The sequence below is a fragment of the Aptenodytes forsteri genome, unplaced genomic scaffold (genome assembly GCF_000699145.1).
Source record: "Aptenodytes forsteri isolate BGI_AS27 unplaced genomic scaffold, ASM69914v1 Scaffold41, whole genome shotgun sequence".
Classification (NCBI taxonomy): Eukaryota; Metazoa; Chordata; class Aves; order Sphenisciformes; family Spheniscidae; genus Aptenodytes; species Aptenodytes forsteri.
The window spans coordinates 1,572,257-1,585,927 of record NW_008796211.1 but is presented as its reverse complement, the minus strand read 5'-3'; the positions used below and the strand labels follow the sequence as shown (position 1 = coordinate 1,585,927).

The following is a 13,671-nucleotide window of genomic DNA, read 5'->3' as shown; positions in this document are numbered from 1 at the left end:
CAGGTCCGGCCGCCGTCTGCACACCGAGGGAGGGTGGGGCCCTCCTTTGAGGGCCTCGCTTTGAGAGGTTCGCTTGTGGGTTGCCTAAAGTAACGCACCTTCAGAAAGCCTTTTAATAGGCGTTAAGTTCGGCTGTTGGCTTTTGGGGGTTTGTGTTTTGTTTTTTTTTTAATTCGGATTCAGTAACTGTTGTGTGAAGGGGCCCGGCTTATAAATTCTGTACTGGCAAATCCTTGTCTTCGAGCGTCATTAATATGCTTATGTGGCATACGTGATCCTTCATTTTCAAGGCTTGAGAACTTCACGCTTCATATAGGAAAAGTGGTTGTAGAAGAAGTGGCACTAAACTAGTTGCATTTAAGTACTGCTCCGTCTTTTATAAAAATTCTTTTATGCTAAAATGCTTGAGTAGCTAGATCCTTCTTCCAGAAGAGTTCCACGGTAATCTGCTTTCAGACTGCTAAATGGATTTCATCATCGCTGCTCACAAAATGTGGGCTCTCTCTGGATCTGAGCTACTCTCCCAGTCCTAATTATGTAGCCAGCTCAGAGTTATTTTCATCCTTGCAAAAGCTACGGTAATCCAAAGCCTGTGTGAAATCATGCTGTCTCAACTGGCCTGCTAAGGACTTGCTCTTTGAGGATATTGTGGTCTGAGGCAGGTCCAGCTTGCGCAGCTTGCACTTTTCTGGTCTATATTTGGAATTCTTACTGGTGTAGTTTCAGTGGTTCTTGAAAGCTAGATCCCAGCTGTGTGTTTAATTTTTGGTTTTGATTAAAATTAGCAAATCCTTGACAAAGGAGAAGGAAAAGCAGCTCATTACGGGAGATTTGGAAAATAAATATCCTTGAAAAGCAGTTTTCTGCTCACTCATCAGTAATTTTTATGCATTTTACAGTAGGTGACAGAGCTTGCATTTTGTCTCTGGTGCAAATAAACAAATGAGTGTAAAAAACCTTTTCCTGAGAGCGTAACCTAAATTATACAATAACTTAGGTTAGAAAGGACTTCTGGAAGTCATCTAGTCCAGCTTTCTGCTCAGAGCGGGTCCCACTCAAAACTGAATGAGGTTGCTGAGCACCTTTTTCAGTTGGGTTCCAGAAATTTCTGACGAGGCAGACTCCTCGGTCTCTGAGTGCAACTGTTCCAGCACATAAACGCTCGCACTGGGAAAATGTTTCCCCTTAGAGAAACAAGCTACAAGTTTGTCTTCTGAGCTGCAGTTTCTCCTGTTGCATTTTGTAGTTGTTGCCTCTTGTCCTTTCACTGTGCTCCTCTGAGGGGACCCTGTCGCTGTCCTCTGTGTAATAACCCTCTAGATAGTGAAGGACTTGGATCCCCTCTCCTTAGCCCTTCCCCACCTGGTCCCGCTGCCCCACTCACCCTGCTCTAAACAAACCCAGCTCCCTCAGCTTCTCATGCACCATGCACAGCAGCCACCAGGCATGGTAGTCTGCCTTAGACCTTACCCATTTTCTGTACTGGGGTGTCCACAGCTGGACACAGTACATCTGATGTGGCCTCATGATCACAGAATGGAGGGGATTTACTGCTACAATTAGCCGTGCTCATCACGGCATGCTGCCAAGCCTCACACATGCCTGCTTCTTCCAGGAGTGTACCTTGAGTACTGCAACAGCCTTAGTTGATATCAGCTGTTACCTCAAATGTACTACTTTTTTTTTTTTTTTTTTAGAGTTCTTGCTCTGAAATGGACATCTTCCAGGCCATTACTCTGGGTACAGCAGTCAATCTCATTGGTGCGAATAAAGCACAGTTACAGCAAAATTTACACTTTACTAGCTTGGCCCAAAGTACCTTTTATCAGTGCCATCCTTTTCAGTTTTTTCAACTGTTGTTCCCAATATATGAATCGTGTATTTTCTGTCTGTTACCTGAAAATTTGATCTTATTTCTAGACTAGCCAAGGAAAAGAGGGCTGTCTTTGAGCAAGATTTGCTGATTTGGGGGGCTTGTCTCTTTTGTATATACCAAAACCAGAGCAAAAAGGCTTTAGAACAGCGTGTGTGATTTAAAGGTTTTTAAAAAAATCCATACATGCCATTTACCTAAGAACTGTAACTGGCAACAAAGCCGATTTGTGGCACCTAACGCCCACTTCAGTAGCCAGACGACCCAGTTGTCTAGCCTAGTTAAGCCTCCAGTGGCCTGTCTGTCTCAAAATTCTTTCTTCTAAGCTACAGTTTAGAAATAAAGTATTTTCAGGAGTTGTATCATTTCAACTGCTGATCTAGTTTGTAACCTTAAGTATTCTTTTTAACTGGTAGTTTTTCTACCCTCTTTTTTGTTGTTGTTGTTGTTATTTATTAACCAAAAAGCCTGTGCTGATTTTATTTTGGGTGGGGGATTGGAGGTATTGAGCTTTCACAAAGGAATTGTCTATTTCAAGTGTTATTTTAAGCTGGGAGGACAAGCTGGGAAAAGATTGAATGGGGAAGGTAATGATCTGTGCAATTATCGTGAGTTTCTTATCAGTGGAAAATGGTATCTGCAGTGGTATCTTCCCAGTAGAAATCAATTACACTTAATTTCTTTCTTCTTACACAGGAATGAGCTTTCGGTAGACAAAACTAAAAAAAAGAAGAGAAGAGAACTGACTGAGGAACAGAAGCAAGAAATTAAAGATGCCTTTGAGTTGTTTGATACAGACAAAGATAGAGCAATAAATTATCATGAATTAAAGGTAAAAGTTTTTTTCATTTAAACAATTTTATGGCAGATAATAGATATCTGTTTCTTAGTGAGTTTTTAAGATGTTGGCTGTGTCTTTAAAAAATGCTCCATGTTCAAGATCTCTTGCTGGGCTGAAGGAGTGAGGATATTTGGAAAGAAAGAAAAGGGAATACTGGATTGGTGTAAGAATGAGCTTTTCTTCCTACACTATATACTTGACACAGTAACAGAAGTGCCGTAGCATCCTGCATAACACTGGTCTGAATGCTCCCCAGGGTTTAGCTTGGACAGATGACTAAGTGGGAAAAGCTCTTGGAAAGCTGTTTGGTTCTTTTTGAAGGCACTGTATGATCTAAAGCTTGATGTTGTGAAAATCCACAGGTTTCAGAGGCTTAGGTAAAAGATGTAAATCAAATTTGTAAAACCCTTGACTACAAGCCAAAGCTTACCCACTTGCATTTTTCAACAGGGAGCCTATGGATTGTAGGAATGAGGTATGCTATTTGCTGTGCATAAGGGAGGCTCAGTAGTTTCCCTTCCCAAAAAAGGCTTCTCCTGTTGATAACTACTGGCAAATGGAGGCTAGGATGGCAGTCTTTCCTAGTGAGTCCTCCCAGCTGGAAGTCTCTAGAAATAGTCATGAAGTTTATTAAAGTCTCTTTAAATCTTCTAGGAATTTTTATTCTAATTATACTGCATCAAGAACAAAAAGTGGCTTTGGAGAGGCCAGTGTTTCTGTCATGTATTGGGTGATATTCTTTTGGAAGGGAATACCTAATCCAACCTGCTGGCTCAACATTCTGGCTCTACCAACTAACTCAAAGAGGGGAGAGAAGAAAAAAAAAAAGTCTTATTTTTACTTTAATTGCTGTTACAGGAATGTCTTAGGTATAGTGATTCCCTTCTCTTTATTTCAGAGTTCAGGTATTTTATCTTTGCTGGAAGCCACAGCGAGTGGGGTAGTACTGGGGACTGTTTCGGGACTCTTAATATGCTTTTTCCAATTATGGTATGCTTTGAATTCCCAGTTGTAATGATTACTTGCAAAGCTGTTTCTTAGCTGTCTAATTAAATATTGTGGCCCTGAAGATAATACTATGGAAGAACGGAAGTACATAAAGAACTATCTCCTTCTCTACAAAATCAGCATATAGCATAGATTTTTGAAAGGCTACATACAATAGGATTGTGGTTTTCCACTTCTGGTTTAGTGTATGTTCATCAGCTTGGAGGAAGTTATGGTAGTGTGTGCTGAGAAATTGCCATCTCAGTTCAAATGGGAAACTAAATGTGTACTCCTAACCTAATGGAAAAATAAAAAATAGGTTGGTTTATGTTGTTCGTTGGAAAAGCAGTAAAGTTACTTGTAAGAGGACTTGTAAACCCGTAAACATATACACACTTAGTATGAATACTGAAGAAGAATAATTTAAAGAATGATTTTCAGTTATACCTTCGAAAAAGGGTCAGTACTTGAAATGTTTTTGGAAGTGAGGAAAATAAATCTTCTTGTTCCAAGAAGCATTTGGTCCAGTCTGTAAAATCCCTGAAAATGCAAAGGCTAGTTTTTTCACTGTAGCTTGATGTTCCCTTTGCTAGTAGTAGTTTTAAGCGATTTTTATATCCAAAGTTTTTCTCCTTTTATTAATTTTATTTACTGTTGTTGCTAAACCACTGATACACACCTTCTGTCTTGGGCAAGAAGGTAATTACTGAAAATAAAAAGAAATCTGTTAAATCCGTATTTTAATCTTCATCTATGGTTGCACTTCCATTTTATTCCAAAAGGTGGCAATGAGAGCCTTGGGTTTTGATGTGAAAAAAGCTGATGTACTGAAAATACTTAAAGATTATGATCGAGAAGCGACAGGCAAGATCACCTTTGAAGATTTTAATGAAGTTGGTATGTGTTTGATTGTGTACCTTTAGAGAAATTTAGCGTGTAGTAGTGACTACAATTTGGAAGCAGTACTTTGTGTACTTTTTCAGTTATCTAGTACCATTAAGAAACAGAAGTGGGAGATTTCATTTCATATTTTTCTTAATAAAAGTCAATAGTGCAGGAAAATAAATTTTTGTATTCTGAATACTCAGTTTGATATGCAGAGATTAATGATAGCCACAGTATAAAAGGAAATAGTATACACAGTCCTAATCTTTTTCAAACTAACACAAAGGAATAAATGCTAACTTAAAATGTAGATATTCTTGTGTTTATGGATTTTGTAAGATTCTCCTTCCTGCTGTGGAAAAAGTATTTGGCATTGAATTTCACGGGAAGGAGTGTATACACAGGCAAACTGTAAACTGAATACAGACTTCGTATATAACAAAGATAAGAGAAATTGAAGCAGACGTTAAATATTGTACTTAAAGGATTTTCAACTGTTAATAAAAACAGTGGCATTTCATTATTTGAAGATTTTTTTTTTTTGGTTGTTACACATAACTTATACTTTTGCATACAATTTGTGTTTACCAAAAAAAAAAGCTGTGTGGGATTTCTCCATTTATGGCTTTATATCTCTATTTCATTATTCCAGTCCATGTGTTCACGGTATTAGATTTCTGTAAATTTTCTGAAAAAAACCCAATCCCCAATGTAGTACATGTGTATTTCCTCTTGGCTACGAATAACAATCTACTTAATGTGGCAACACAGCTAATGATTGAAACGTGGCAAATTTTAATGATTTAACAAGTTGGGATTGGACAAAATGTGTAGTTAATGACAGATAATATTTTTGTAGTTGTATGCCGGGTTAAAGCAAATTATAAGTCAGAAAAGAACCAAAAATAAAGTCTATGGGGAAATACACGTGCTCAGTCCTGATTTAATTTAAAATAAATTAAAAAAAGTAAAGTGAGCGTATTGATTTAATAGCAATAATAATAAGTGCATCATTATGCTATAATATTATATAATTGAATATACTTTAATTACTGTGTGATTCTTTCTTAATTCCTGATATTTAATCCTGTCATTGTTCATTGTTTCCTGATTCTGTCCTGGCTATCAATATGGGCAGTCAAAAAGTGCTGTGAGAAGCTAGGAAAATTCTTGTAGAAAGTACAACATACACTTGGAAGGCGATCGAACCTGTCCCGAAATTTGAATGGGGTTTGAGTGCTGCTATGATGCAGTATGACCTTGACACAGAATTAAACATAATACCACTTCTAGCAGAAAGATCAGGGAGTTAGAGAAAATAGATCATAGAAGCTTTAATTGTGAAGAGCTGCTGAATATAGCTAAGCAATTCTTGAGCTATCAATTTTTCATAGTTTAATGGTATTTATGGTTTTAAATGTAGGAATGGCCCATCTGAAATGTATAAAGATGCAACTACGTTTTGTCTTCTTTTGTACAATAATGTTACCTATGGTATTTAGAGACATAGTGTTTTATTGTTCTTCAGCTAACATTGCGGTTGTCTTCTTGCCACGGAAGGTAGAATTTTTAAATGATGCGATACTGTCATGCAGCGTAGTTGTTTTAAATGAAAATACTTAAATTTAATGTAAACCTGAGGGATTTATGTAGACATATAAACTTCATTGCTGTAGTGAGCTTATATGAGCTTGAATCTAATTTTTTCCTGTCAAGTTCACTAAGCCAGAGCAGGCGTTCCATCTGCAGACAGTAGCAGATGCTAAGTGGTTCTCTATGCACAAATGGGGTTGATGTGTTTTTAATGGCTTGATGAAAGTCATAAATAGCAAGCCCTGTAATACAAGACTAGCAGGTACAAAGATGTGAAGATATTTACAGTTGGTTCCAGAAATGTCTGAAATAATTACTAGAAGAATATTTTACGTGGCAAGTTTGTCTTTTCTGTTACAGAAACTGACAAATGGTTGTGATAAAAGGAATAATAAAGACTGATGAATCCTTTCAGAATTAACATCTTGTAGTTCATAGCAGTGCCCTTTTCATAACCCCTGGGCTTAGGTTTTTTGTGTCTAAAAGAGAGGTTCCATGTGAATGTTTTTCATTACTTAATGTTTCAATGGTCTCTCCAAGTCAAAACTCTATCCTGATCAAAACGTATAAAATAAAAAAACTCACATGTCTTCATCTGTCAGAGCTGATGTTTTTTCTGAAAGGTAAGTTTGGAACAGAGGAGGCATGTGTATACTTGTAATTCCTATTGAAAGGTGCGTTGAAAGCGTGACTGTGTCTAAATTGCCGTGTAGCTTTCCACTGCAACAGGTATGTCCCAAAGAGAAACTCAGCTTGGGAAAAGAGAGATGAGAAAGAAAGGTCAGATAACGGCCAAACAAATATGCATGTTGAATTGAACTATATAAAAATGAAAGAAAGGGTGAAATCAGGAGTGTGTGTTCTTCGTATTGCCTCAATCTGCTATGGTCATTCTGAGTTTACCCTTCAGAATTTTTTAGTCTAATTTAAGTATCCTTCTTACAGTGACAGACTGGATATTGGACAGAGACCCACAAGAAGAAATACTCAAGGCATTCAAATTGTTTGATGATGATGACTCTGGTAAAATAAGTCTGAGAAACCTGCGCCGGGTTGCTAGAGAATTGGGTGAAAATATGTCTGATGAAGAACTACGGGCTATGATTGAAGAATTTGATAAGGATGGAGATGGAGAAAGTACGTGTTAGCAAAGAAAACCCCATATAGTCCCCTTTTTAAATGTGGTTTTGTTGTGAAAATGTCCTCTTTGGTTTCCTTCTAGATAACTTTCAGCTCAAACTTAATTTGGCTTACAAATAGTGGAATTTGTTATTTTTGACTAGTCCTGGAATCATATCTTGGAGTCTAAAAATCAAGTTAATTTCTCAAGTTGATTCACCACTAACTCTTATTCAACTATTGTCTATTAAAAGATTGGTGAAAGTGTAGTTGAAGGTGGAAGTAATTGAACTGGTACATGGGAGATTCCATGTACCTACGTTACAGTTTTATTTCCTTGTAAATCAGTAAAAGGATTAAAGTGCTAAGAGAAACTCTTTCGATCGCCTAGTCAATATTTCTTAAGTGGTGATGTGTCACTGTTGTGATTTCAGCGTGTTAGTCAGGCATGGAGTATTAAGCTAGTAAATCATGCTGGATGCACCCTGGGTCTATTGCAGGATCAGCTTCGATGGGTCTTTAACATACTCTGAACCTCAGAGTGCTGAAGAGCATAGTGTGAAAAATGGCTCTGGGCAATTGACAAGGTCCATACAGAGGGGCTGCAGAAGGATTTTATTAGCTAGATAAAGAATGAATTAACAAATCCAGTTTGATACTATGCTTATTAAATCTTTGTGAACGCTGAAACTTTGTTTATTTTCATTAGCTTGAAAACATCCTTACGTTTACACCAGAATCCTTAATACCGGAATTTCAGGGACTGCTCACTTGAGACCATGTACATAAACGCTGCATTTTTTAACAGTCATCAAAACCTACTTCTGAGTTTTTCTTTCTGGATGGTGACTCGTGTCTGAGATTTCACTAGCGGTTCATCAACTTTCCCAGTTACAATAGTATTTCTACTTGTGAGCCACTGCATCTGTTGGACTCAAAACTCTCACTACTGGTGAAAAAAAATTGTGTTGTCAGCCTTGTGACAGACACTCCTGCCCTCTGTGCTGTTTGAGATAGATGGTATTCCACACTTGGGAATACAATTACTCAAGTACTGAAACAACCCCTTTTCTTTCAAGAGGAAGAGCAGGACATTTAAAGATGGTCAGTGGTGTGGAAATGCGAACCTTTTGTTCCGTTGTAGTGGTGTAAATACAGAGACTGGAGACAAAGATAGTGAAAGGTCAGTGAATCAACTGCCAGAAGAGTATTAATGTTGACACTGTTATTACTAAAGTAAGTGTTGGGAAAAGTGTTATTTCTTTCCTTTTGGAGCTATTGTTTTCTGATATCTTTCTGTGGTCTGAGGCCATGGTTCCTTTACAGATCTATACTGCATAATTCTGATGTTCCTCCACGTTCTCAGCTGTGTCTTGCACTGGCAGTATCTGATCCCATAGGTGAGGTGTTTAGGGGAGCTAAGCCAGGAGAAAACTATTCATGTAGGTTTTTAAGTGTTGTTTTTCTTGCTACTTAGATCCCTGAACTGTCTCAGTGCTTGATCAGATTTTCTCGGAGCTGCATCCTGAGAAAATAGATTTTGTTTTCTCTCAGCGTTTCCTATAGGATAATTGAAGCAGGTCAGTATAGTGAAAGCTGCAAATCTTGTTTTCAGGCACCTGTCTGTGTTCAGTGACACACAAGATTGCAGCTGTGAATTCTGGTAGACAATAGGATACCTATTTACTTCCTTTTCAGTAGCTGTATAGCAGGCAAGGAATGATGCCTGTTTTCTCAATCCATTAGATTGATAGATGTCTAGGTAGATACTTTAATTTTGAGCTTGTTTTGCTTTTAAAAGGAAGAGTTGTAAGGACATTGCATTGCTAGCTTTACTTTTTCTTTTTTTTAAGATTCGTTTTACTTTTTCTTTTTTGGAAGGTGCAGCTGTAGGGGTGAGTGAGAGTGAAGGACATTGCATTGCTAGCTTTACTTTTTTTTAAGATTCGTTTTTCTTTTTTGGAAGGTGCAGCTGTAGAGGTGAGTGAGAGTAGAATTCATCTGCAAGCACGTTTTGTGCTGTGTTGCTCTCCTGGAGCTGCCAACTGAGATGTCAGAATCATGGATCAAGGATGGTTTTTTGTCATGTGGCTATTTGGTCACTACAGATTGAATGTAGACCATTAGCTCCTTTCAGGAAGGTTACTGAGTCATAATTATTTTGGGTCAGTGCTACATTTTTGAATTGAAATTGATCACCTAAGAGTGGGTGGTCTAGTTTTGTCTTACTCATTCATCCATTCATTCTCTTTGTTAGAGCAGTCAAGCACGAGATCGAATATGGAAGATTGACAGTATAATGTTTGTATATGGTGCTGTTTACACTTAAGGTTCTCTGTGTTTTCTTTAAAGAAAACTGATGCCGTTTCTCGCTTTTTAAGATTCATTCTGAAAAAGTAAATAATCCTGTGAATCACTGTTCCATTTAACTTCAAACATCTGGGTCACGTAGCAAAATCTTGCTGCCATCTAATTCTCCTTCTCTTCCTGCCAGAAAAAAGTATCTGAAACTGTTAGTTGGTAGCATTTTTAATTGATACTTCAAATACAGGAATAATACCACTTGTGGTTTAACACCCTTTATGTTTGAGAGATTGTTTTGCTCATCGTGAAATAAGGTCTGTTGTGTGATACCCAGGCTACTTGAACCCTTGTGTTTCCAGCAAAACCACTGAGCTGTACTGGTACACTGTACATAAGTTTCTGTAGAAGAAAGTGTGTTTGACATATTTCTGTCTGCCTTAAAAACATAAATAGTCTTATTTTCGTATTCCCGGTCTTAGGAACAATTTCTGTTTTGGAGTATGGCTATTTTTAGAAACTCCATGCTGTCAGTTCATGCAGTTTTTGTCGTCTTGTGTCGATGCATCTGTAGGAAACACGATCCAGTCTTAGGTCTCAGATTTTGGCACAGAATTAGAAAAATTAGAAAAAAGCCACCGCTGAAATAATATGCTCCTTTAACTCTCCAGAGTCTAAGTCAACATTTTCTTCATATTAGCCGTTATACTAATTTGTTCTTTTATGATCATTTATGTCATGGAATTGAGGGAAATCTGATGCTGAGAAAGACACTGATTGCTTCTGATTTTATTGTACTTAGCTTGTGAACAGATCCTAAATCTGAGGAGGATTAACTGGGATTAACTGGGTTACTGGGAATTGTAACTACGCTTCTCTTCGCAGTTTGTTTGAATGTTACAAAATTTGTTTGTCATTGTAATACTGTATTTCCACTTTGCAGGATTGTTTAACAAAGATGTTTTAAGCCAGAGAGTATTTTGGGGAGGATGTTTGTATTTGTGCTGTTATTGTGCTGTTACTGTGATAAAGCTGTGGAAATGCTTTTTAAAGTCATACAGACATCATAGTGCTTATGTGTAGTAGAACATGATGTAGCTATATGATGGACTGATATTTCAGAGTATAGGGTCCTAAGCTAGACTAGATCTACTTGTTTCATATTTTTTGACATGTGTCGCAACGGGGCAGATTTAGGTTTATTTTTTTTATTCCATAACATACTCGAATTTGTTTAATTTTCTGCTAGCTGTAAATGTAGCTCTTATTTTGCAGTGCTTTGTTTAGGAATAGCTTGGGCACACTGGCTGGGACAGATAATTGTCAGGGAGAATTCTTCATACATGTCTGGTCTTTTCCATACCACTGACTTATTCTAATCATTCCCCACTACAGTAATTAGTTGCAGAGTGAATATGTTCATTGGTTAACTCTTCTACAGTGGCTCTGTCTTAACATATGAGTAAGGTCAATAGCTCAGGTATAAGTGCAGCAAAATAATTAATGACTGCTAATTAATTTATTATTATGACTTGATTTCTTCAAGTACATTTGCGTAAAATTTCTGTTAATTATAACTGAAGAATGAAGAAAGTTCAGATGGGGAAAAGCTTGTCAAAAGTCCATTTTAATTCTAGCTAATTTATGGAATCATTAGTAAATGATCTTAAAATTCATTTTGTATTTGGCAAGCATTACAGATTTGAGGGAGAGAAGAATAGCATGGTTTGGGCTTGGGGGGCGGTTTGGACATAAATGTCTGAATCATGATTTTAAGAATAAAACTGAGTTTGATTGTAACTGGAGCTGCAGTATTGTTGCTTGAGAAGCACTTATTGAATAAAATTTATGTATAATTTTTAACATTTTTATAAATCTTAAAAAATCCTAATAATGTATTATGTTTTTGCATAGCCATCTTTTTACATACTTTTCTCAGTGTTTTTTTCTATCTTGTTTTACTTCGAAAATATTTTTACTTTCATAATTAGAAATAATAGCTTGTTATATACAAGCTAGATTCTGGCTTAAGTATTCTACATAATTAAGCTCGCATTCTAACTTTTCCTTTTACATGAAAAAAGAAGTGCAAAATCTCTGTTGTTCTAGAAGCAAAAAATCCAAACTTGTAACCACTGATTAGTGATGAATCAGACACAACAAATACGAACTGGGAAACCTTTAAGTAAAAAGTACTGTACATATATGCATTAGTTTATAGTTTATGGATGTTTGCTGTTTGTCTAACAATTTTCTCTTTTTCTGCAGTCAATCAAGAAGAGTTCATTGCTATTATGACGGGCGATATTTAGCATTAGAAGAAAAGAAATGAACTCAGCACAAAAGGGAGGAATCATCGGCAGCTTCCATTACAATGTTTTGTACTTCCTTTCAATTCCGTAGCTGGCGTGATACAGAAAATTACTTTCGTCACAGGACCAAAATAAAGACAGGTTATATGCACTGATAGTTCAGTACTTTGTATCATTAAATATTATCACTAGAATAATTGATATATCATTTTAGAACAAGTATGTAATGCTGCATTTCAGAATGTTTGAGTAGTCATTTGTAAAATAGCTTTGTATAAGATTTCTAAATTGTATCATATTATAAGAACCTTTTGAGGTTGACTTTGTGTTAGCATTAGCTGTGGCCTTAGTTTTGATACATAAGGTTTGACAAACTTCCATTTTAATAAAATGTTCTTTACTATTGCTACTTGTAAGTCTTATTTTTGTAGTTTAATCTGAACTAGACTATAATGTAAAATCCTTCAGAGAAAATAATTTTTTTTCGCTTATAGGCTTGTGCTTCCGCTGTTCTAGATGAATGGTAACATTAAAAAAGCAAGCATTTGCATCTTCAAAGATGCAGTTTTTTAACTCTGTATTACCCCTGTGTGATAGCAAAGGGCAGGCCACTATGCATGGTGATAAACTGTATCAAAAATGTGCTTAAATCATCCAGATGTCAGCCAGCAGCGCTCTCTTCAGTATCTACAGCTCTGATAGCTGTGGAGACAATGCCAACTGTTTATGATGAGTAGATGCTCTTTCTGCAGTATCTAGTTAGACGAAAAGCATCAGGGAATGAACTTTTGAAGTAGTTGAAGGGACTGTATGTATTTCTAGTTTGCCAGATGTCTTCCAGGAGAGTTCTTGTAGGTTGATCTTCCAGATTTCCTGTATATTAGTTGTAGTTTCTTCTTTCTAAACTTCGCTCTCCTTATATATCAAAAAATGTAACTTTAAATCTTGGTTAATCCTGTGTTCATCTTTATTGTCAGAAAAGCAGCTGCTTTTTAACTCTCAATAATCCTGGGGTCATGAACAGGTTTGCCCTGCACAAAGAGTCGGAGCTTGGAATTTATTGAAGACAGAAGTTAAGGTCATCAAAGTTAATAGTTTTTTCCTGTTATTCTTCAAGTGTGTATTGTAACATTCTTATCTGTGAAATACTGTGTTGCTTTCTATTAAGCCATCAATACCAGTCCATTCATAGAGAAGGTTATAGCAATTCAAAGTGACTAGCAGTGGCTCCGTGTAACTGATCAAGTATTATGAACAGACACCTCATGTAGAACCCCAGTGGGGTACGTGGCCATCAGCTGAGATTTCCCTGCTGGATTACTCTCATTCAGAGAGACGTCTTTTGAACAGCCTTTGCTAGGAAAGGACATTCTTCTTGTTGAGATGTTTTCATTTTGATTTTTTTCAAAATTAATTATGAAAATGTAATGGCAAAAAATGGCAAGGATCAAATTAATATGAAATTTGTGGGAGTGAAGGAGTAATTGGTATTTGCCAGGAAACTGCAGTCTTAATGTTCAGTTAATGTTTCAGTTAATGTCAGTCTTATTGTTTGAGTAAAACTTCCTCTGTGCTATATTGGAGGTGGATTTTATAAGCAGGTTCTTGCTCAATAAATAAAACAGCATGAAATATTTGCCAGATGAAGATTGGTGTTTGTGGGGAAAAATTCTGCTATATATAGGATGGACATACTTTATTTCTTTTATATTCATTTCAGTATAATAGTTGGGAAAGGGGAAAAATAAGAGTTGAAGGAT

The 13,671-nt window shown here is 36.7% G+C and overlaps 1 protein-coding gene across 2 annotated transcripts in view; it reads left to right on the top strand.

The window, feature by feature from the left end:
* The first annotated feature begins 2,572 nt into the window (after positions 1-2,572).
* CETN3 (centrin 3) overlaps positions 2,573-13,671 on the top strand; it is an 11,841-nt gene continuing 742 nt past the window's right edge. Inside the window, exons 1-4 of one of the 2 annotated variants that reach the window (XR_658001.2) lie at positions 2,573-2,705; positions 4,484-4,598; positions 7,125-7,316; positions 11,868-12,052. Coding sequence is in view for 1 of the 2 variants with exons in the window: in XM_009288272.1 (XP_009286547.1) it covers positions 4,490-4,598; positions 7,125-7,316; positions 11,868-11,911 (345 nt within the window). In the remaining variant the exon portion in view is untranslated. Of the gene's footprint in view, positions 2,706-4,483; positions 4,599-7,124; positions 7,317-11,867; positions 12,319-13,671 lie in introns of those variants that run through there. The other variant, XM_009288272.1, reaches the window with a different exon arrangement.